General features: G+C 44.6%; 1 protein-coding gene across 1 annotated transcript in view; it reads left to right on the forward strand.

The window, feature by feature from the left end:
* LOC144685341 (glutamine--fructose-6-phosphate aminotransferase [isomerizing] 2-like) overlaps positions 1–23772 on the forward strand; it is a 70236-nt gene that overhangs the window by 38442 nt on the left and 8022 nt on the right. Inside the window, exons 12-15 of the mRNA XM_078549749.1 lie at positions 2685–2805; positions 3072–3229; positions 4960–5074; positions 12659–12786. Coding sequence (XP_078405875.1) covers positions 2685–2805; positions 3072–3229; positions 4960–5074; positions 12659–12786 — 522 coding nt within the window. The remainder of the gene's footprint in view (positions 1–2684; positions 2806–3071; positions 3230–4959; positions 5075–12658; positions 12787–23772) is intronic.

Below are 23772 nucleotides of genomic sequence, written 5' to 3' on the forward strand. Positions count from 1 at the left end.
GCATGCCAGGAGCAGCACCAGGCATACCTAAAAATGAGATGTCAACCTGGTGGAGCTACAACACAGGACTACTTGCATGCCAAACAGCATAAGCAGCAAATGATAGAGCTAAGCAATGCTACAAACAAAGGATCAAATCTAGCTCTGCAGTCCTGCCACATCTAGTCATGAATGGTGGTGGACAATTAAACAACTCACTGGAGGAGGAGGTTTCACAAATATCCCCATCCTCAATGATGGTGGAGCCCAGCACATCAGTGCAAAAGATAAGGCTGAAGCATTTGCAACAATCTTCCGCCAGAAGTGCCGAGTGGATAATCCATCTCGGCCTCCTCCGGAGGTCTCAAGCATCACAGATGCCAGTCTTCAGCCAATTCAATTCACTCCACGTAATATCAAGATCCAGCTGAAGGCACTGGATACTGCAAAGGCTGTGGGCCCTGACAATACTCCAGCAATAGTACTGAAGATGTGTGCTCCAGAACTTGCTGCACCCCTAGCCAAGCTGTTCCAGTACAGCTATGTAGAAAATTGCCCAGGGTATGACCTGTACACAAAAGGCAGGACAAATCCAACCCGGCCAATTACCTCCCCATCAGTCTACTCTCAAACATCAGTAAAGTGATGGAAGGGGTCACTTCCTCAGCAATAACCTGCTCACTGACGCTCAGTTTGCGTTCTGCCAAGGTCACTCAGCTCCTGATCTCATTACAGCCTTGGTTCAAACATGGACAAAAGAGTTGAACTGCAGAGGCGAGGTGAAAGTGACTGCCCTTGACATCAAGAAAGCATTTGACTGTGTGTGGCATCAAGGAACCCTAGCAAAACTGGAGTCAATGAGAATCAAGGGGGAAACTCTCTGCTGGTTGGAGTCATACCTAGCACAAAGGAAGGTGGATGTGCTTGTTGGAAGTTAATCATCTCAGTTCCAGGACATCACTGCAGGAGTTCCTCAGGGCAGTGTCCTGGACCCAATCAACTTCAGCTGCTTCATAATGGCCTTCCTTCCATCATAAGGACAGAAGTGGGGGCGTTCACTAATGATTGCACAATGTTCAGCACCATTCGTGACTACTCAGATAGTGAAGCAGTCCATATCCAAATGCAGCAAGACTTGGACAATATCCAGGCTTGGGCTGACAAGTGGCAAGTAACATTTGCACCACACAAGTGCCAAGCAATGACCATCATCAACAAGAGAGAATCTAACCCTTGTCCCTTGACAATCAATGGCATTATCATCACTGAATCTCCACTATCAACATCCTAACAGTTACCACTAAACTGGACTAGCCATATAGATACTGTGGCTACAAGAGCAGGTCAGAGGCTAAGAATCCTGCAGCGAGTAACTCACCTCCTGACTTCCCAAAGCCTGTCTACCATCTACAAGGCGCAAGTCAGGAGTGTGATGGAATACTCTCTACTTGCCTGGATGAGTGCAGCTCCAGCAACACTCGAATAGCTTGACACTATCCAGGACAAAGCAGCCTGCTTGATTGGCACCACATCCACTCACTCCACCACCGATGCACAATGGCAACAGTGTGTACCACCTTCAGGATTTTCTGCGGGAACTCACCAAGGCTCCCAAGACAGCACCTTCCAAACCCACGACCGCTACCATCTAGAAGGCCAAGGGCAGCAGACACATGGGAACATCACCACCTGGAAGTTCCCCTCCAAGCCATACACCATCCTTAATTGGAAATATATCACCGTTCCTTCACTGTCACTGGGTCAAAATCCTGGAACTCCCTCCCATAAGCGCTGTGGGTATACCTACACCACATGGACTGCAGCGGTTCAAGAAGACAGCTCACCACCACCTTCTCGGAGGTAATTAGGAATGGGCAGGAAATGCTGGCCTAGCCAGCGACACTCATATCCCATGAATGAACAAAAGGAAACACTGGAGAACCTCCTCAACCCAGTCTGGATGGCATAGATCCATTACTGTTATCTTCAAGTAATAGAAACACATGCAGTAGCTTATTTTGGATCTGGCCTCTCTTCAGCTTTCCTGTACTGCACCACCGGGTGCTTCAACTGCTATTACTGAGCTTGGATGGCTGGTCATCCCTTCATATAGCATCAGCCAATCTCAGCCTGCCTACAGGTTTTGGTTTCCACTCTTAGTTTCAATTTTCATTCCCTTAAAAATTGGGAAGGTCAGTTTCCTCTCTCTGTTTCCTTTTACGGTTTCCCTTCTCAGTTTCTGTTTACAGTTTCCATTTTCATTTAGGACTGTTTCAAAAAATATAAACTTTGAAAGCACCATCACAAGTGAATGATTCCCAAAAGCTTTTTAAAAAAAAACTAGCTTAACCCGTGCATAAGTATAGATATTTATGTAGATAGGAATGGTTGCCTTTTATTTTACAAACCCCAATGTTCTTGCTAAGCTGCACAAATGTGAAGCAACCCAAAGGCTTGCACGCAGGCTGCACACAATCGGCCCCTTTACTTGAGTGCTTGGCCATGCAAAAAATTTAAAGGGCTGCGCAATTAAACAAATTGTCTGCACCCTACAGAACAAAATTGGAGGATATGAACATACGAACAGGGAGCAGGAGTAGGCCATTCGGGCCTGCTCCGCCATTTATGGTAATAGGTTGCACATAAACAATGTAGACTCATACGTTCTGTTTGGTCATTATATGCAATATTCTTGGTCAATCTAGACACGTCAAGTATTGGAAGAACTAACTGAACTACCAGTGATGGTTGAACTTGCCAGTGATTTCTTGGACAGAAGTACTCCTGTTTTCAGAGATGATGTCTGCTTTTTAATTAGCCAGTCAGGTGTGCATTCAAACACATTTTTGGAAGTCTGATGTGTTTTATTATTTATTTAATAACTTCTACATCTGCATGCAATTATGAGGACAATATTCTTTCTGTTATGAAAAGATATATTGAAATCTGCTTATTGAACAGCATTAAACATTATTCATTTAGAGGATAAATTTCTCTGTAGTTTTGTATTCCTGCAATTCAAGTGATTTGAAGTGAACAACATTGATTGTAAAACAATACCATTTTGTATCATGTTAAAATCTGTTTAACAGGTGAAACTGCAGATACTTTCATGGCTCTGCGATACTGTAAGGGTCGTGGTGCTTTTACTATCGGCATCACAAACACAGTTGGAAGCTCTATTTCTCGAGAAACTGATTGTGGTATACATATTAATGCTGGACCTGAAATTGGAGTGGCGAGCACAAAGGTTAACGTGTTCTTTCTTTTAAAATAAGCTGTATTAACTTTTATTGATTATTTGAGCACTTCATAATTTTGTGGTTGCTTGACTGACCCAAGTAATTGTCTGTTTTCAGTTTGTATTATGTACAGTAAGGTAAAATTGTGTGTGGCAAGAAACTTGTTTTTTAACAAGCAATTTGAACTGCCTTAAAATTATACTTTGAGCTGGTGCTGAATTTTCTAAAAAAAAACAGGTTTCTCAATCAACTTTTATAGAATTGGATTAATTTGGAACACTTGTGAGAATTAACAAAAGCATCACATTTTCTATTGATTTGAACTCCTACTGCAGTAGTCTGATGAACAGTGCACTTGTACTTGTCATACTCCGAATAGGGAAAGACCTGAGAGGAACAAATACAAAGGGCTGGATTTTAATATGCAGATGCACTGCGAGGGCGGTAGGTCCGATAGTACATGGGAAACCCAAAAATACGTTCAGTACGTCTGTTAGTGGCTTTTTAACTCAAGCAACCCATTATCATTTTACTTTCGGGTTTTCTGTCAAATTAATAACCGTGGGCATGTTGTGGATCGGCATGACATATTCTCAACTCTAGGATGTAGAGAGCCCATCCAAACATGCAATTTGAAGGAATTGGGGTTGACTGTCAGACAACTGCAAATGGCAAAATGTTAACTCTGTTAATGCAGCTGCTGCCATACCTGATGATTTCCGACACTTTCTGTTTTTATTTCAGATTTCCAGCATCATAGCGCTTTGCTTTTTTTAAAAATAAGATTAAAATAAGGAATTTTGCTTTGGAAGACATCTGATGATCTGCAAAAGCAAACAGGCAGCAGAAATGTTCATAATTACTTTTCAAACTGGAAGAATTAGCTCTGGTGTAAAGAAAAGCTAGTAATCAGAAGTCTTTCCATGCTGAGATCAAGTTGCTAATGATGGAATAACTGGAAATGATTTTTTTTTTGTAAATATATATTTTTACTTACCAATTGGATGGTTTAAAAAGAATGACAAGCCAATTCATATGTTTTCAAGGCCCTGCAAGAACCTCATATAAGTTTGAACTAATCTAGCTCCCATGTTATATAAGTATTATTGCTAGCCTTTTTCCAGACTTCAGTTTCTTTACAATGGTCTCTGTTGGGAATGCCCTCTGCTGCGATTTCAAGCTGAACTTTTTCATTGAAGTGTTTTTGTTCAAAATCAAATACTTCAAAGAAAGAAACTGTATGAAACCCAGAGTTCAAAGAATATTCTTGTTGAGGTCGCCATTCTGCAATTCCTCGGAAGTGACCAGCCTTCTTCCTTTCCATTCCGAAAGTGTCTATTAATTTTCTAATGTTTTCAACCCTGTATAATGTAAATTTTGTAATAAGGGCTAACATCGTAAGAACCACTTACAGCAAGTCAGCGATTAGATTTCTCAAAATGGCATTGGCTGTTTTGAAAAAAAAAAATATTTTACTAGCTACACAAGTAGGATTGTAAAGAATGCTGCTGAATAAAATGATAAAATATGTCCACATTTAAAATGAGTGATTTGTGTAAAATTTTAATGATTAGTATACAACACTTCTAGTGGGAAACTTCTGGTATCATCCCCATACCACCACAATGACTTTTAAAACTTTGATAATTCCAAGGAGTTTCAAAAACAATTCCTAAATATAGTTAATGCAACATTTTGAACCTTTTGACAACTCGTTTTATCCTATCTTTTTTTACAGGCCTACACTAGCCAGTTTGTTTCCTTGATTATGTTTGGCCTCATGATGTCTCAGGATCGTATCTCTCTGCAGCAAAGGAGAAAGGAGATCATCGCTGGGCTTCAAACTCTGCCAAGTAATTTTCATTGTATATCAAACTAAGCACTGAGCATTTAATTCGACAAGTATACATTAATTTCTTGGTGAGAAATACTTAAAATGAAGTATTTTCTTGTACCTTTGTAAATAAAATATTGTACATTTGCAAATTGTTAGTTTCTCATATCACTTGATTTAATTTCTTAAGAACCCTTAATTCTTTTTAAATGATAAATATTAATACCCCAATTTTAACCTCATGCCCAGCAAGAATGAGATTGCGGGGATTAAAGTAGTTTTTGCTGTACAACTCGCTGGTACATGCAGATACTTTGCCAAGTGATCATTTATATTTTGCACACAATTCATGGAGCTGTTAATTTGTTTAGTGAATAGAACATTGTCCATGAGGACTTTTATTTCTTCTGGTTTTGAACATTGTCTTTCCATCAGTTCCAGTCCTGCGTGGTTTGTGATAGCACACTTCACATGTCAAATCCCAGTGGGTGCTAATTTATGTTTCTAAGAATATGTACGTCAGATTCATGACCTTTGCTTGATGAATGCCTCTTCATGTAGTTCAACTTCCAACAATCTTCACGTTTCTTGCCAAGAGAAAAAGTCACTGGATATTCTAGCTTCAGCACAATTTTGCAGATCAAGGTCACATCAGCACTGTACTGGAATATTTCCATCAGTTGTACATGAATCTTGCTTGTAGATTCCTGAGATTCTACTATTTCACCCAGCCTCTCTCTCCTTTGAACATAAGGGAATATTTCCTCTTAGGATTTCCTGCTTTGTTGGTTGATGCTTTTTGCCTTCATTTAGACATGGCTGTGAAAAGGATATGGCATAAGCAGCCCTTGTAGACCCACTTTCCATACAAACTTAATTGAATTCAAATCTCCGAATTAGCTTATCAGTTGACAATCTACCCTATGAGAACCCATTTTATCAGAAAAAGTGTTACTCTCGAATGGCTATCAGTTATGTAACTAAAGTTGGTATCCTGCACAATATGGCAGAACGTGACAGCAAAACTGCAGCTTTTAGCCGATGCGAGCACTTCCAGAAACTCAATCTGTAAAAAGAAAGTGCTTACATTTATACAGAACAGAACAAAGATGGTGAGTGAGGCATCCAAAACAAACTATTAACTACTCATTCACTAATGCTTAGAGATGTTAACTGATCGTCAATAAATACCGAGTTTTGTAAAAGGCCTCTGCCGTTCACAAATTTGGGAGCAGTAACACTGTGTTGGTCTGCTGTGATTTTTCTCTAAAGCAGAGGAGATTATGGGCTGACTGCATTAACACACCACTGCTTTTTGTAAAATGCTTGCTGCTAAAAGGCTCACTGATGAGATGCAGTTGAGTGTCTACCAGCTGATGTGGGGGAGAAACGGCCTGTGATTGGAAGAGCAACAGGAAAGTGAGTGACGGCGCATTAGCCTGAGCACTAGAGGATGTGTACAACCACCCCCAAAGTCTCTCCCACGCTGACTGGACCACCACCGGCTCAAAATCTGTCCCTTACTGACTGACCACCCCCAGCTCGAAGTATCCCTTTTGCTCATTGGACCAACCAAAATCTGTCCCTTGTTGACCAGACCCTTACAGTCTCTCCCTCGCTCACCTGACCATTCCCAGAGTCCCTCTCTTGCTCATTGGACCAACCAAAGTCTGTCCCTCACTGACTAGACCCTCACAGTCTCTCCCTTGCTGACTGGATCCTCGCCGTCTCAGCACTGGAGGATCTGCACAAATGTAATAATTAAGTGCGCGGCACTTCATAATCTGTTGTGTGGCCATGCAGGTGCACAACTTAGAAAGAACATAGGTGCCAAATGCACTTTATAAACCTATCCTCAAGGTTACCTTTGCCAATTTGATTTGTCTAATCTCTATGAAGATTAAAATCGTCTTCAATTATTGTAGTCCGTTTCGTACAAGCCCCCATTATTTCTTGATGTATACTCTGACCTACACTGTAGCTACTGTCAGGGAGTCAAAAACTCCTCCCACCGGTGACTTCTTTACCTTAGTATCTCTTATTTCCACCCAAACTGATTCCACATTTTGATCTTCTGAGCCAAGGGCATTTCTCACTACTGTACTGATCTCATCCTTCATTAACAGAGCTACCCCACTTCCTTTGTCCTTTCTTCCTTCCAAAATGTCAAATACTCTTGAATATTCAGTTCCTGACCTTGGTCACCTAGCAACCATGTCTGTGTAATGGCTATCATATCATACCCATTTGTCTCTGCTATCAATTCATCCATCTTGTTACAAATGCTGCATGCATTCAGATTTTTAAATTCATTCATGGGAAGTGGGCGTCGCTGGCTAGGCCAGCATTTATTACCCATCCCTAATTGCCCTTGAGAAGGTGGTGGTGAGCTGCCTCTTTGAATCGCTGTAGTCCATGTGGCATAGGTACACCGTGTGGTGTAGCTACTCACTGCAGGATTACTAGCCTCTGACCTCTTGTAGTCACAGTATTATATGGCTAGTCCAGTTCAGTTTCTGTTCAATGGCAACTCCCAGGATGTTGATAGTGGGGGATTCAGCGATGGTACGGCCATTGATTGTCAAGGGGCGATGGTTAGATTATCTCTTGTTGGAGATGGTCATTGCTTGGTACTTGTGTGGCACGAATGTTATTTGTCACTTGTCAGCCCAAGCCTGGATATTGTCCAGGTCTTGCTGCATTTGAACATGGATTGCTTCAGTTTCTGAGGAGTCACGAATGGTGCTGAAAATTGTGCAATCATCAGCAAACAACCCCACTTCTGACCTTACGATGGAAGGTAGGTCATTGATGGAAGCAGCTGCAATGGTTGGGTCGAGGCCACTACCCTGAGGAACTCCTGCAGCGATGTCCTGGAATTGAGGCGATTGACTTCCAATAGCCACAACCATGACCTCCAACAACCACAACCATTTTCCTTTGTGCAAGGTATGACTCCAACCAGTGGAGAGTTTTCCCCCTGATTCCCATTGACTCCAGTTTTGCTCGGGCTCCTTAATGCCACACTTGGTCAAATGCTGCCTTGATGTCAAGGGCAGCCACTCTCACCTCACTCTGGAGTTCAGCTCTTTTGTCCATGTTTGAATTAGGCTGTAATGAGGTCAGGAGCTCAGAAGCCCTGGCGGAACCCAAACTGAGTGTCAGTGAGCAGGTTATTGCTAAGCAATTGCCGCTTGATAGCATTGTTGGTGACACCTTCCATCACTTTACTGATGATGGAGAGAAGACTGATGGGGCGGTAATTGGTTGGGTTGAATTTGCCCTGCTTTTTGTGTCCAGGACATACCTGGGCAATTTTCCATGTTACCTGGTAGATGCCAGTGCTGTAGCTATATTGGAAAGCTTACTAGGGACGTGGCAAGTTCTGGAGCACAAGCCTTCCATACTGTTGCCAGAATGTTATCAGAGCCCTTCACCTGTGCAGTATCCAATGCCTTCAGCTGTTCCTTGATATCACGTGGAGTGAATCGAATTGGCTGAAGACTGGCATCTGTGACGCTGGGGACCTCCGGAGGAGGCCGAGATGGATCATCCATTCGGCACTTCTGGCTGAAGATTGTTGCAAATGCTTCAGCTTTATCTTGTGCAGTGATCTGCTAGGCCCCCCCATCATTGAGGATGGGAATATTTGTGGAAACTCCTCCACCAGTGAGTTGTTTCGTTTTCCACCACCATTCACGACTGGATGTGGCAGGACTGCAGAACTTAGATCTGATCCGTCGGTTGTGGAATCTCTTAGCTTGTCAATCACTTGCTGCTTATGCTTTTAGCATGCAAGTAGTCCTGTTGTAGCTTCACCAGGTTGACATCTCATTTTTAGGTTTGCCTGGGGTTGTACTTCGAATGCCGTCCTGCACTCTTCATTGAACGAGGGTTGATCCCCTGGCTTGGTGGTAATGGTAGAGTGGGAGATATGCCGAGCTTTGAGGTTACAGAATGTGGTTGAGTACAATATTGCTGCTGCTGACAGCCCACAGCACTCATGGATGCCCAGTCTTGAGTTGCTAGATCTATTTGAAGTCTATCCCATTTAGCATGGTGGTAGTTCTATACAACACAATGGAGGGTATCCTCAATGTGAAGATGGGCCAGGATTTTCCCGTCGGCGAGCAGGGGGCGGGGCCCACTCGCCGATGCGTAAAATGATACACGGTGACGTTGGGCAGAACTCCCGATGTCACCGCGCCCTATTTAATTTTTCAGGTAGGCGGGGGTGCAGCAAAATCAGCTGTGCGCCCGTCGACCTGTCAATGGCCAATTGAGGCCATTGACAGAGCCATTAATGTAATTAATGGACCTGCCCGTCCAACCTTAAGGTTGGCGGACAGGCCAGGAGCCCTGGTGGGCATTAGAAAAAGCATGAAACCTCATCCACGGGCAGGATGAGGTTTCATGTAGGTTTTAAAAAATTTAATTAAAGTTTTTAAAAGTTATGGCCATGTCCCAACTCATGTGACACTGTCACATGAGGGGACATGTCAGGGATTTTTTTTTCTATTTTTAATATTTTTCAACGTGCAGCCGATCTCCCTGAGGCTGCACTTAGCCTCAGGGAGATGAGTGTACTCTTTTGTGCGCATGCGCGAAAGAACGCACTCTCGGGTTTAGGGATTCCCCCCGCCCACATAGGGAGCGCACAGAGCTTCCGTATGGACGCCTTAACTGGCCTGCCCATATAAAATGGCGGCGCGCCCCCAATTGGGGGCACCTATCGGAGGCGCGTCTCCACGTGCCCGCTCTTCAACATACCCCCGATGGGGGGATAATTCTGTCCATGGACTTCATCTCCACAAGGACTGTGCGGTGGTCACTCCTATCGATACTGTCCTGGGCATCTGCGGCAGGCAGGTTGGTGAGGATGAGGTCAAGTATGTTTTTCCCTATGATAAAAGCTGTCAGACCTGCTAAGTTTTTCCAGCATTTTCTGTTTTTTTTCCCCTATTGCTGGTTTCCTCACTACCTGCCGCAGACCCAGTCTAGCACCTATGCTAAAGAGCCTTTAATCCTGTCTTATTACCATTTTCCCCACTTTGGCCGTTTTTGCTGTTATACTCCTATGATTGTATGCTTTTGTCCTTTCCTGTCACACTCATCATTAGCCTTATCACTATCATGTATTATTACTTTGGGGGGGATTTTACAGCCCCGTCGCAGTAGCGGTGGGGCCATAAAATGCAGTGAGCCGTTCAAAAGTCCATTGAATTCAGCGGGACCGTAAAATCCCGTTGGAGTAAAATTCCTCCCTTGTCTTTTCTTGAAAGTCCTCTCTACAGCCCTAGCTTTTACCATTCGCCAGGACTCTGGTCCCAGCACAGTTCAAGTGTAGTCCATTCCATTGGTCCAGTTCCCTCTTTCCCAGTACTGGTGACAATGTCTCATGAATCAAAACCCATTTTTCCCACACCAATCTTTGAACTATGCATTCAACTCTCCTATTTTGTTAACCCTATGTTAATTTGTTAGTGGCTCAGGCAGTAATCCAGAGATTATTACCTTTGTGGTCCTGCTTTTTAATTTGGCCCCTAGCTGCTTATACTCCCTTCGCAGAATCTTTTCCTTAGGTACCAACGACTTAGGTGGAACTATGTGGACCACGACAGCTGAATCCTTCCCCTCCCACTTCAATTTCCTTTCCAAACCCAAGGAGATGTCCTTAACCCTGGCACCAGGCAGGCAACTCAGCCTTTGGGACTCAAGCTGTCAGCCGCAGAGAATAGCATCTATCCCCCAACTACAGTGTCCCCTACTTACAGCTACATTCCTTTTCACTCTGCCCTCTTGAATGGCTCCTTGCATCACGGTGTTGTGGTCAATGTGCTCAACCTTCCTGCAGTCCCTGATCTTGTCCACACAGGATGCAAGAACCTCAAATCTGTTGGGCAATTGCAAAAGCTGACTTCCTCCAGTGCTAATTCCTGCCTCACTCATAGCCACAACATCTTGTCCCTGACCGTGGAATAAATCTGATTTACCTAAGGGATGTGACTGCCTCCTGCAACAAAGTATCCCAGTATCTTTGCCCTTCCCTGATGCATCGCAATGTCTGAAGCTTGGATTCCAACTCCTCAGTCCTGAGCTGAAGTTTCTCGAGCTGCAGACACTTAATTCAGATGTGGTTGCTGTGGATCACACTGGAGTCCACCAGCTTCCAACATGTTACAGCTGCAACATATCACCTGCCCTGTGTCTTCACTGTATATTGTTTAACTAATTAGGGTTTCAGGTTTAGAAATACAATTCATTGATAATTTGTAGTTACATTAAGTAGTTTAACTAGTTAAGCTATAAATTTAATACAATATTAATATCTCCATGGTACTACTTGAAACTATTCCCCCAGTTTAGAGTAAAAAGGAACCTTAAAACTCACCAGCCAATCACTTACTTGTTTACGTAATTAATTCCTCTGGACTTCAGCTCTCAGGTCTCACTGTCTCTCACTCCCTTTCTCGGACCAGTCCTTGCTCTGTAAGCACCTTTTTACCCCTCTGGGCCAAGTTCCCTTACTCACCAAATTTACGAGCTCAGTACTTTGTCTAGCTGTATTCCCATGAGCTGGCCTCCATGCTACTTACTCGATTTTACTTAATGTTGGAGATTATTCCTTCAAGTATCTGGCCGCGGCCTCCTGCTGCCTGAACTCCCACCCACCTTGTCATTTTAGCTGGATTCAGGCTGGAGTCATTCTTAGAAGATGGTGATGAGGCCTGGAGTCACAATGATCCAGATCTTGTGTCAGTGCGACCTTGTAATTTCAGCCTGCTCTCACCCAAATACCACACTCAAGCCCCAAGTTTAAATTGTGGATTAAATGATATTTTGGGCAGGTTATAAATAGCTTGGTGAGAACAAAGGTAATGAAATAATTTGTTACTGATATTGGTTAGCCCACAGGTTACTGTGTGCAGATTTGGGCATTTCCATTGTAAAGAGGGAGTAAAGTTACAGAGAATATAGTGTAATTTTTCTAGAATGATGCCAAACATGGAAACCTATAGTTAGGAGAAGTAACTTTTGATACTGAGTGACCCAAGATACTAGGACTATTTCCACAGCAGAAGAGAAAAGTAAAATCACATTTGATGGAGGTTTTTTTTAAATTACAAAGGATTTTGAAAGAATAATTGGCAAAGACTATTTCCTGTGGTTGGGGACTTGATAAAAAGGAATCATCAATTTAAGATTGCCACAAGAATGAGAAGTTCAGGGGAACTTTCTTTGTATTGAAGATTGCTGGAGTATGGAATGCAGTGCCACAGGAAGTATAAATATTTAAAACAGTGGTGGTGATGGAGGGAGAGCAAATTATTGGGACTAGTTTTAAATTGGCCTGGAAACGATCTGGCTTGGAGATGGGTCAAATGACCTCCATCTCTACAGTAAACTTAAATCATTCTATTTGAAAATATATTTTCCATATTAAATGTTTGTACGTATGTTGCCTTGGCAGTTTTTACATGTCTTGTAATATTTAGGAGATAAATGCTTGTGAACAGCTGCGTGTAAGATGTAGTTACTATTAACCCTTAACTGCCTTCATTTGTATTATTAACCTGTCATTATTCCACATAAATTCTCTTAGACTTGATTAAAGAAGTGTTATCCTTGGATGAAAAGATTCAGCTACTAGCCCGTGAGCTGTTCCAGCACAAATCGCTCCTAATCATGGGCCGTGGGTATCATTATGCTACATGCCTAGAAGGAGCTTTAGTAAGTAGACGCTCCACAAAAGCAATCCTTGATTCCTATTCATCATTATTTGCAATATAAGACTCTAATGTTCTCTGTATTCTTCAAATGTAAGTGTTCTGTATTATCATCTTCCCTTCCATTCATAAATTAATTGAATCCTTCTTCAAGGCAAAGCTAATTTGCATAACATTGACTGCTTAGGCTAGAAGTCTATGGTTGAATTAGTTAAAGAGAATTAGATAGTTACATCAAAAGAAATGTTATTATTAATTCATTCACAAGATGTGGTCGTTGCTGCTAAGGCCAACATTTATTGTCCGTCCCTAGTTGTCCTGGATCAGGGAGTGAATTTCTGTTAATAGAACTGAATGGCTCGCTAGGCCATTTCACAGAGAAGTTAAAAGTCAGCTGCATTACTGTGGGTCTGGAGCCACACATAGGCCAGACTGAGTAAGGGCAGCAGATTGCCTTCCCTAAATAACGTAAATGAACTAGTTGGGCTTTTGCAACAATCTCGTAGTTTTGTGGTCACTGAAAAGCACTTAACTATTACTGATACTTTTTATTGCAGATTTTATAAGGTTCACCAAATGCAATAAATTTTTAACTGAATTAAATTCCTCAGATGTTATGATGGGATTTGAGCTCTTATCACCAGATTATTAGTCTCATAACATAACCACTATGCTATATACTAGGCTGGGATTGTTTTCCTTGGAGCAGCGAAGGTTGATAGGGAGCCTGATGGGGGTGTATAAGATTATGAACGGCATAGGTAGGATGGATAGGTAAGTACTTTTTCCATTAGTAGAGGGGTCAATAACCAGGGGGCATAGATTTAAGGTAAGGGGTAGAAGGCTAAGAGGAGAGTTGATGAGAAATATTTTCCACCCAGAGGGTGGTGGGAGTCTGGAACTCACTGCCTGAAGTTGTGGTTGAGTCAGAAACTCTTGTAACATTTAAGAAGTATTTAGATATTTACTTGCATTGCCATAGCCTCCATGGCTATGGGCCAAGCGCTGGTAAATGGGATTAGTGTAGTTAGATTCTTGTTGATCGGCGTGGACACGATGGGCCAAATGGCCTCCTTCTGTGCTGTAAACATCTATGAGTCTATACCTCAATGGCAGAATATGCAATTGAAATGGATTAGGCTGGTGGCACAGCTGATGAGCAAAATATCTTGTTTCTGTGCTACAACACTATTTGATGTCCTGATTCCCTATAATGGACATAACTCACAATCATTTTAAAATATTCTGTTAAATGATGGCAAGTGACAGCCTAATAACCTTTTTAAAATTGTGGTTCTTGCATAATTTAGTTTACTTGGCTCTCTTTTGCTATTACCTACAACCCATGATTGTTGTCCTTTTTGCACTTTTGATATCTCTTTTAAGTTACCATTTAATTTTTGAATAGCTGCCAGTACAGTTTTTATTTCCTTGGATAGCTTATAATATTTCTGTTTGATCTTTGGATTTTTTAAATGACTGCATTATTCAGACACTGAGGACTTGATCTTGCTCTCTTTCCTTTTTTCTCAACCCACTTCCCCAACTTCAGTTTCACATAAGGAATTTTTGTTTTGGCGTTGTGTAAAATCTATTTTTAAAAAGTCCAGTTTCATTTGATTCCCAAAGCTCAAAATGGTTGCTATGTTTTCCATCCATATATCCCCTAACCATTTTCACATGATTAAATAACTATTCAGTGATCATCAGAACCCACTTTTGCCTAATTTCTGAATTCTAAATCTGATATACAATTCTGTTTCACTGTGTCAGGACCACAGTAATTTCCTCTGCGAAATTGTTTTGACTTTCATTCCATCCTTTTGGTTATTTTTGATCTGCCCATTCAGTCATAGCATGTTTCAAATCTAATATACAACAATCTAATATAAATAACTTTCCTGATACCTTTCTTGCCATAAACCTTCTTATTTTAACAACTGCTAGTGAATGGCAAGTTGTTACTTGCCTTTATCACTAACATGTACCAGTATTGTTTTTACTACTTTTTCTCTGTTCCAATCTCGCAATGCTTGTTATATAATGCCAGCCTGTGACCTAGTTAAATAAGTCTATTCTGTACATTCTTAACTTCATTCCTTAGGCATTTTATCTTCATAACCATGCATCTTGATGCTGGTTCTGGTCATTTTTATGCAGTCTCTCCATATCAATACCAATAATGTCACTCTTTTGTCCCTGATGTTCTAGAAAAAAAAACTGAACATTTACTTTAGCTTCCCTTTCTTAATTTGCATTTTTCCCCCATATACATATGTATAGGAGTTTCCCTGCAATTCCATTCCACCGTTTTATTAGACCGTGGCTGGCTTGTACTTCAATTCCATTAATCCACTGTTGCTCCATGCCACTTGATACCCTGAGCTTAAAAAAATCAATCTCTGGCTTGAAAATTTTAATGGCAAAATATTCAAAATCTTTTGAAGGAGAGTTTTCTGTATTTGCACCACCCTTTGCATGAGAAAATGCCTCCTGATTTAGCTCTAATTTTTGTATAATGCCCCTTTGTCCATGACTTCCCCACCAGAGAGTAGTTTCTCTGTATCTGCCCTATCACATCCCTTTATCATTTTAAATAGCTTGATTGAATCACCCCTCAAACTTCTAAACACAAGGGAATATAAACCACATTCATTGGACAATGGCTTGGATTTTCTTTGAGGCAGGAATCCAGAGTCGGGAAATTTCCCAATGTTGCAATCCTAACTCCTACACAGGAGTGCCGGTGGCAAGATTTTCATCAAGTGGATGCAGGCAACAGACGCAAGGCTGCCAGGGTAAAAGACCTGACCCTGTTTGCAGAGACATTTGGCGGAATTTTCCATGCCTGCTGGCATCGGGCGTGTTCAGTGCTGTGAGTGGACAATATGGCAAGAAGGCCAAAAATCAGTTTCACAACGTCGTGAACCAGTTTGTGATCGTCTGCTCAGCCCGTCGATGGCAGGTCGCGTTTCCCGCCATTGGACATCATTGTAATACACCAGCATATCATTATAAGGCTAGCCCGCCAGATTCATACACCCCCTGCTGGATCGTCTGCCCATGTCAGCGTGATAGCACGCCGAAGTGTTTCACAGCAGCATATAAAAGGTGTGCACTTGGCGGGCTGCACTTTGAGGGGAACTCTGAGGTGAGCCAAGTAACGTTGTAGAGCACTCGCAGGGACGCCTGTTGGACTTCATCGTTGAGGCGCATTGGGGGGCAAAAGGCTGCCCTATGGTTGAGGCAACTTGTGGGTGTGGGGGGGGAGCAAAGACTGCCCTGCAGTTCAGTTGACTTGGGGGGAGGGGAGGGTCAAAGGCTTCCCTGTGGTTGAAGGTAGTGCACAAGCACATGTGGGGTGGGGGGCTTTGTGTGGGCGAGGGAAGTGGCCATGCATTAGGGACACCTTGTATAAAGTGACCATTCCTCTGCAGCTGAGACGGTTCAGGCACAATCACATTGATATGATTGGAGTTGGGCCTTTAGCTTATCTGCCCACTCGAGCCATGCAGAGACATCAAAGTGCCACCAAGTGTTCCAGAGTTTTTCACGCCCCCCCCCCACCCACCCCCCCCACCCCGGCACAGGTTGCAAACTAATGACCATTTTCGTGAACTGCAGAACAGTTGGACAACTGAGCACACGGTACAACCTCATGGTGGAGGCACTTACAGCCCGGGGAATGTCAGCCTCCTGGTTTGGACCATTCTCCCCCATGGTTCAAGCTAACAGTGCAGCCTTGCAGTGCGGGTTAGGAGAATGCCTGCATCTGAGCTGAGAACACAGCATGCAGTCCAATGGGCCAAGCTACTGCCAATCGGTCAGGTGGAGTGGAGTAGAGGAAGGTGGGGTTTCGGGCAACAATACAGCGCACTAATCTCTGGCCATCCAAGTGATGGCCAGCACTCTCTGGGATGCGTTAAGAGGCCTTCAGACTTAACCAAGACAAGTTCTTAGTATGCTCATCCTATCCCACGCATTGTCTTTCTTTCATCCTGCAGGAGGAGTACATCAGGGTTATGGAGCCTTGTGAACTAGTTGTAAGACCCGTGGTGTACAGAGAGCGAAGACAACATAGAAGAGAGTGACTGAGGCATCTGGCTATGCAAAGGGAGGAGCAGCACCCTCTGGAAGAAGGAGCAGCTGAGGCTCCCACACACACTGATGAAGAGCCACAGTGAACTGTCGCTGGTCGCCGCCTAGCGACACCCAGGGTCTATAGTCATCGCCTTTCATTCCTGCAGATGACCGACAACCAGTGTGACATGAACACCGCTCATCAGAACAAGGAGCCATAGGCAGGGAGACATTTTTGGGAGTCTGTTGATAATAGTGAACATTATGCAGAAGTGATTAACACCCGTGCCCAGGCTGTGTAACTACATCTTCTTAACCTTCCTAACCCTGCCGCTATGTCTTGGTGCCTCCCGGGCATCCACAGTGGAGGTGGAGGCAGCTGGCTGACTGCAACACCCTGTCTGCAATGACCTCGGCGGGCATCCTCTGGAGGGCTGAGACCCAGAGGGTCCCAGCGTGCATTTGGGGTCCTGCTGTGTGGCAATGGCACCCTCCTCGGCCTGTGGAACTGGAGCTACTGGAGTCACACGGATTCCGATGGGCTGGACAGTCCTGGAGTCACCTGGATGGATGGCCCCGGGGGTTCACCTGCTGATCCCCCTCCCTGTAGGTGCCCAAGGACTCTGGCCGACTCCATGAGGAGAAGGGATAGTTGGAGTGAGATCGGGCTGCCCTGCACCCCTCTCACATTCACACTGTTGAAGGCAAACTATGGCGTCAGCGATTGAGTTCAGCCCTCACTGCAGTACAAGAGTGACATCCTGGACCAAGGTCTCCATGGTGGCTGTCATCCTACCAGTGTTGACCTCGGTGCATTGACATGCTGGTACTACCACCTCAGCCTGAAGGCAGACGGACTCCTCCATCGTGCCTTGCAATCTGAGGAGTGCAGCAGACATCCCTTCCTGATGTCCCCGAGCTTGCCTTTTCAGCTCCAGCAACTGTGACATGACCGAATCCAGAGGCTCATCATCTGACTCAGACTCAGCAAATCTCTGGCCTCCAGCAGTCCTCTGAGTGTCGGGGTTCTGGGATGTCCCTGACGCCACCTGTTGTGGATCAGAAAGTGCGATGTGCTCGCTAGATTGTGATCTACTCTACTCTAAAGCTGGGTTCCACCGAGGTGTGTGTCTCTGCGCTGGTGGAGTGTGTGGGTGAGCGCTGTGATGGGACGTCAAGGAGGGTGCCTTCAGATTCCTCTTCAGAGGTTTCTTTGGGGCTTGATTGGAGGCCCTGGGTCATGGACTCCATCTCAGCTGTTTGGCAGATGTGCAAGGCAAGGAGAGATAATTAGTGCATGGCAGTGGCCTGTGAAATGGGGGTAGAGGACATCACTGCAAGCCTCCACTGTGTCCAAAAGGGGCTCGAGGGACGGGTCATTGAACCTGGGGGCTGCAGTCTTTTTGCCTTTCAGGGCCATGTCTTCTTTGCAGCAGTCGTGGGCTGGAAGCACTGAGAGGTGTGTGCGTGGCTGCACTTTAAATATGGCGCCCGGCGTGATGAAGCGGTGAGGTGATGGCTTGGTGGGTGAATGAGTGTCCGCCCATCATGGAAACGGCATGTTTCCTAGGATTGCATAATTAATGTGGCATGTTTGGGATGATATGGCGTGAAAAGCCGCCATAGCAGCCGGCAGGTAAAACGTCGTTATTCCCGTCCGCTACCAAACCTAGTGCAAATCTGGGACGATTCCGCCCATTGGTTCAGTTCTGGAGATCAGTGTAAGTCCCCCTTAACCCTCACACCCTGCACCTCCTTTATCTTCTCACCTCCTCACCCCTATCCTTTCCCTTACCCCTCTCACCCCTAATCCCAATAACTGCTGAACCCCCCCATTCCACTCACCCAGTATCCACTATAAATGGAGCTCATAAGTGCCATCATAAAATTTAGAAGTCAAGCTCATAAATCTGTCAAGATAAACAAACATTACTTGAAAACCAATTTAAAAACCATTATCCTCTTCAGAAGCTCATACACCTATCAAAGTAAACAAGCTCACTTTCCCCTGGATAGCTGTGTAAACATGCCCTCCTGAGTAGAATCCATTAGAGCAGCCTTTTCACGTGGGGGGAGGGGACACGTTTCAATTTTTTTCACACTCAGCAGGGAGGGGGGTACGAGGGGGAACGGATGAGCAAATTTTGGGAAGATAAGGCTTGGCACAACAGTGAACATGAATTTCAAAAGAAAAATTAAAAGAAACAACTTGCTGAGCAAAACAAAGTCACAACAATAAATTGATAATTAAAAAATGAGTAATAAAGACGACCATTAGAGTGTGGAAGGGTGAGAGTGTGCCTAGGTGAGGGTGCTCACTCACTCACACCCTCACCTACTGTGAGTGGGTGAGAGTACCTGTTGGTGTGTGGGTGTCAGGGTGAATGAGAACCCTGAGACTGGGAGTGAGCTAGACACACACACACACACTCCCCTTGCATTCACCCCCTCCCTCATGCAGACACACACACGCACATACACACACACCCCTCTCTCTCTCTCTCTATCTCTCTCACACACACATACCCCTCGCACGCAAACACACATACTCACACCTCTCTCACAGACACACCCCTGTTTCGCGTACACACATACACGAATTCACTCACCTCTCACACACACTCGCTCACCCGCCCTCACACTCACTCACCTACCCTGACTCTCACACTCACTTACTTGCCTTCACTCACTAAATTGACTTGGCGGGGGAGTGTTGGGGGCAGTAGGTGTGATGAGAGCAAAAGAGAGACCTGGAGCGAGACCTGAGTTCTAGCGGTGCTCGAATGCAAGTGCCTACCGCGGAGAGGGCTGAGACCTGGGGGAATGCAGGGAGAGTTGGGGGAACATGGGGAGAACCGAAGGAAAACAGCTGGAGGCAGGCCAAAGCACCAGGGGCCGGGTGAAACTGGTCAAAGCCACAGGAAAGTGGTGAGCAGAGGCCTCGCTCGCTGCAGAGACACATACACGCACATACTCTCTTTCTGCATGCTCGCAGTTGCCGGTGTTCGCTGGTCCTCCTATCACAGCCTGTTTCTCACTTTTTACTCATTCATAAAAGGTGGGTTTCGCTGGCTACGCCAGCACTTATTGCCCATCCCTAATTGCCCTTGAGAAGGTGGTGGTGAGCTGCCTTCTTGAACTGCTGCAGTCCATGTGGTGTAGGTACACCCACAGTGCTGTTAGGGAGGGAGTTCCAGGATTTTGAACTAGTGACAGTGAAGGAATGGTGGTATATTTCCAAGATAGGATGGTGATTGGCTTGGAGGGGAGTTTCCCATATGTGTGCTGCCCTTGTCCTTCTAGATGGTAGTGGTCGTGGGTGTGGAAGGTGCTGCCTAAGGAGCCTTGGTGAGTTTCTGCAATGCATCTTGTAGAAGGAACTCACTATTGAGCTTATCAGCAGCAAACGCGGGAGAGAAACAGACTGTGATTAGAAATCTTCAAACTCATTGAGCGGTCTTACCAGCATTTTCAACAATCGCTCCAAGAGCCACATAGAGAGGCTTCTGTGGGCCGCAGATCAGACAAGCCTGCATTAGAGCCTTTGAAGATAGTCAGAAGCTCAGCCATCTGCCAAAGCTTTGAAACATCCAAGCAGATGGCTGAGCTGAACTTCCAGGAAAAAGTGAAGGCAGTGGGGACATTTTACACAATCGGATCTGGATTTCAGACTGGGCTAGGCTTTCGATATTGTATCATACAGAAAAGCACTTGATCCAGTGAATGATTTACTCTAATGCATCTGAAAACCTTTCCATTTTCACAATGCTGTTCTTTTCTTGGACATCTCGCCAGTTGTCAGAAGTAACAACCTGGCGACCACATTATTTAATGGTCACCTAATTTTCAAATCGAAGCTCTACCACCACTTACAGTAGTAAAAATAGATATAGCTTAAGACACAACATTTCATATTGATGTGTGAAGTAGGAAACAGCTTTTGCACTGACCATTCACACAGTTCCCATCTCCATATCATGGCTCACAACACCTCTCTGTTGGTGTAATTTATGTTGCCTACCAAAACCCACCCCACCTCCTTCAAAATTGCAGACGCTTGGAAATGTCCACTTGCACAATAGTGCTGGACACCATTTTACGTGGGCGAGCCAATTAAGACGCAAACCGCAAAGCGCTACATGTGCGGGCGGAGGAAGGAGAGTGTCGGGGCCAGCGCTCTTTCGTGCATGTGCGCGAAAGATTGCTTCATCTCCCTGACACGGAGCTGCTTCAGGGAGATTGAAGCGGTTTTCAAATAAATAAATAAATGGATCAAAAATTTATTTAAACATGTCTCATCATGTGACTGTGTCACATGAAGTGGGACATATTTTTATATTTGATGAAGAAATTTTATTCAATTAATAAAAGCTTTAGGAAACCTCATCCTGCTCATGGATGAGGTTTCATAAAAAACGTGAAGGCCGCTTGGCCTTTTCGCCTGCCCACCAACCTTAAGGTTGGATGGGAAGCATCAACAATGACCTTACTTAATCCCTTAATGGCCTTAATAGGCCGTTTAAATACCGGTGGGCGTGCGCCAGAGTTGGCTGCATGCCCGCCAAATGAAACATCGTGAGACAGTGTACAACCAATGTCATTGCACATCATTTTACACTCCAGTGTGTCGGGCCTGCCCCCACATGCCGACTGAAAAATTCAGGCCCATGACACCAAGTTTGTGGATGACACAAAAATAGGTGGGAAGGCAAGCGGTGAGGATGACACAGGGAGTCTACAGAGGGATATAGACAGGTTAAGTGAATGGGCAAAAACTTGGCAGATGGAATATAATGTGGGAAAATGTGAGGTTATGCACTTTGGCAGGAGGAATAGAGGAGCTGAATATTATTTAAATGGAGAAAGACTGCAGAAAGCTGCAGCACAGAGGGATTTGGGGGTCCTCGTGCATGAATCTCAAAAAGCCAGCATACAAGTTCCGCAGGTAATAGGGAAGGCAAATGGAATATTAGCCTTTATTTCAAAGGGAATGAAGTATAAAAACAGGGAGGTCTTGCTAAAACTATACAAGGCACTAGTTATCCCACACTTAGAATACTGTGAACAGTTTTGGTCCCCTTATCTAAAGAACGATATACTGGCATTGGAGGCAGTCCAGAGAAGGTTCACTAGGTTGATCCTGGGTATGGAGGGATTTTCTTATGAGAAGAGGTTGAGTAGGATGGGCCTGTACTCACTGGAGTTTAGAAGAATGAGAGGCGACCTTATTGAAACATAAGATTCTTCGGGGACTTGACAGGGTAGATGCTGAGAGGTTGTTTCCCCTTGTGGGAGAGTCTAGGACTAGAGGGCATTATCTCAGAGTAAGGGGTTGCCCATTTAAGACAGAGATTAAGAGGAATTTCTTCACTCAGAGGGTAGTTAATCTGTGAAATTCTTTACTGCATAGGGCTGTAGAGGCTAGGTCATTAAGTATATTCAAGGCTGAGTTAGACATTTTTAATCAGTAAGGGAATCACGGGTTATGGGGAAAAGGCAGGAAAGTGGAGTTGAGGATTATCAGATCAGCCATGATCTCATTGAATGGCAGAGCAGATTGGATGGGCTGAATGGCCTACTTCTGCTCCTACATCTTATGGCTGAAGTGCCCAAAACTGTACACAGTACTCCAGCTGATGTCTAAGACTCTACAGTTACAGCATCACTTCCTCACTTTTGTATGCCAGCTTCCTTCAGCTAAAGGCCAATATTCCATGCATCTTTTGATTGCTTTTTTGTACCTCTGTACAAGCTTTTTAAGTGATTTGTAGAATAGATACCTAAATCCCTTTGCTCCTCCACAGCTCCAAGTATCTCCCATTAAAAAAAATTCTACAAAATACTGGGGATGCTGGAAGTCTGAAACAAGAACAAAAAGTGCTGGAAAAGCTCAGTAGGCCAGACAGCATCTGTGGAGAGAAACAGAACCAACGTTTCAGGTCGATGACCTTTCATCAGAACTGAAAATACTCTGATTTGTCTTTCTTGGATCTGAAGTGGATGACTTCACACTTCCCCACAGTGAACTCAACATGACATATTTTTACTGAATCACTTAATCTTGTCTAAGTTATATAACTTTCTGATCACACCTATATAGCTTACAATGCCTCTTAAGTTTGTATCATCTGCAAATTTAGATATTTGTTTATCGCAGTCTTTAAAATATATGGGGGAGAATTTTCTCCCCGTCGGAGGGGTCGGTCGGGAACGGGTGCGGGTGGGCCAATTAAGGCCTGCCCAGCGTGAAACATGGCACCCGAGGGCAGTGGGAGTGAGCGGGCGGTGGTGGGACTGCACTGACCACTGGGTCCAATGGAAACCTGTGGCCTGTTTAAAGAGCGCTTCTGTAGCCTTGCAAAGGCTGTGAACCATGGCCAGCAGAAAGGCTCCCCAGAGCGCTGCTGATGAGCAGGCTAGGCAGGAGGGCAGGTCAGCAGGGCACTGTGCCCCTCGCTTTTCAGATGAGTGCCTTGCTGCCCCCCTCGAGGAGGTGGCTGCACGGCGTGAGATCTTCGTTCCCAGGGACGGGATGAGAAGGCCCCCACTGCAGGACCAAACTTGCCTGGGAGGAGGTGGCAGAGTTAGTGAGTTCACACAACGTGGTGCGATACACCTGGGTTCAGTGCCACAAGCGTTTCAACAACCTCTTGCGCTCGGGAAGGGTGAGTACCGTGTTGGCATGGCTCCCCCCCCCCCCGCCAAACTCTGAATGTAGTCACTGCATTGAATCATTCACGTCATGTTTCCTTCTCTGGGTGGGTCAGCAGATATTGCCCATGCCTAGTTCACCCTGAGAGGGCTGTGCTGAGCTGGATTCTGCACTCGTGCATGTGGTAGACTGATAGCCACAGTACTGTTTTGAGGGCTACTTCAAGGATCTGCACCTAGACGCAGTGCTGGAACTCCA

This window comes from Cetorhinus maximus, chromosome 10 (assembly GCF_964194155.1).
Source record: "Cetorhinus maximus chromosome 10, sCetMax3.hap1.1, whole genome shotgun sequence".
Taxonomy (NCBI): Eukaryota; Metazoa; Chordata; class Chondrichthyes; order Lamniformes; family Cetorhinidae; genus Cetorhinus; species Cetorhinus maximus.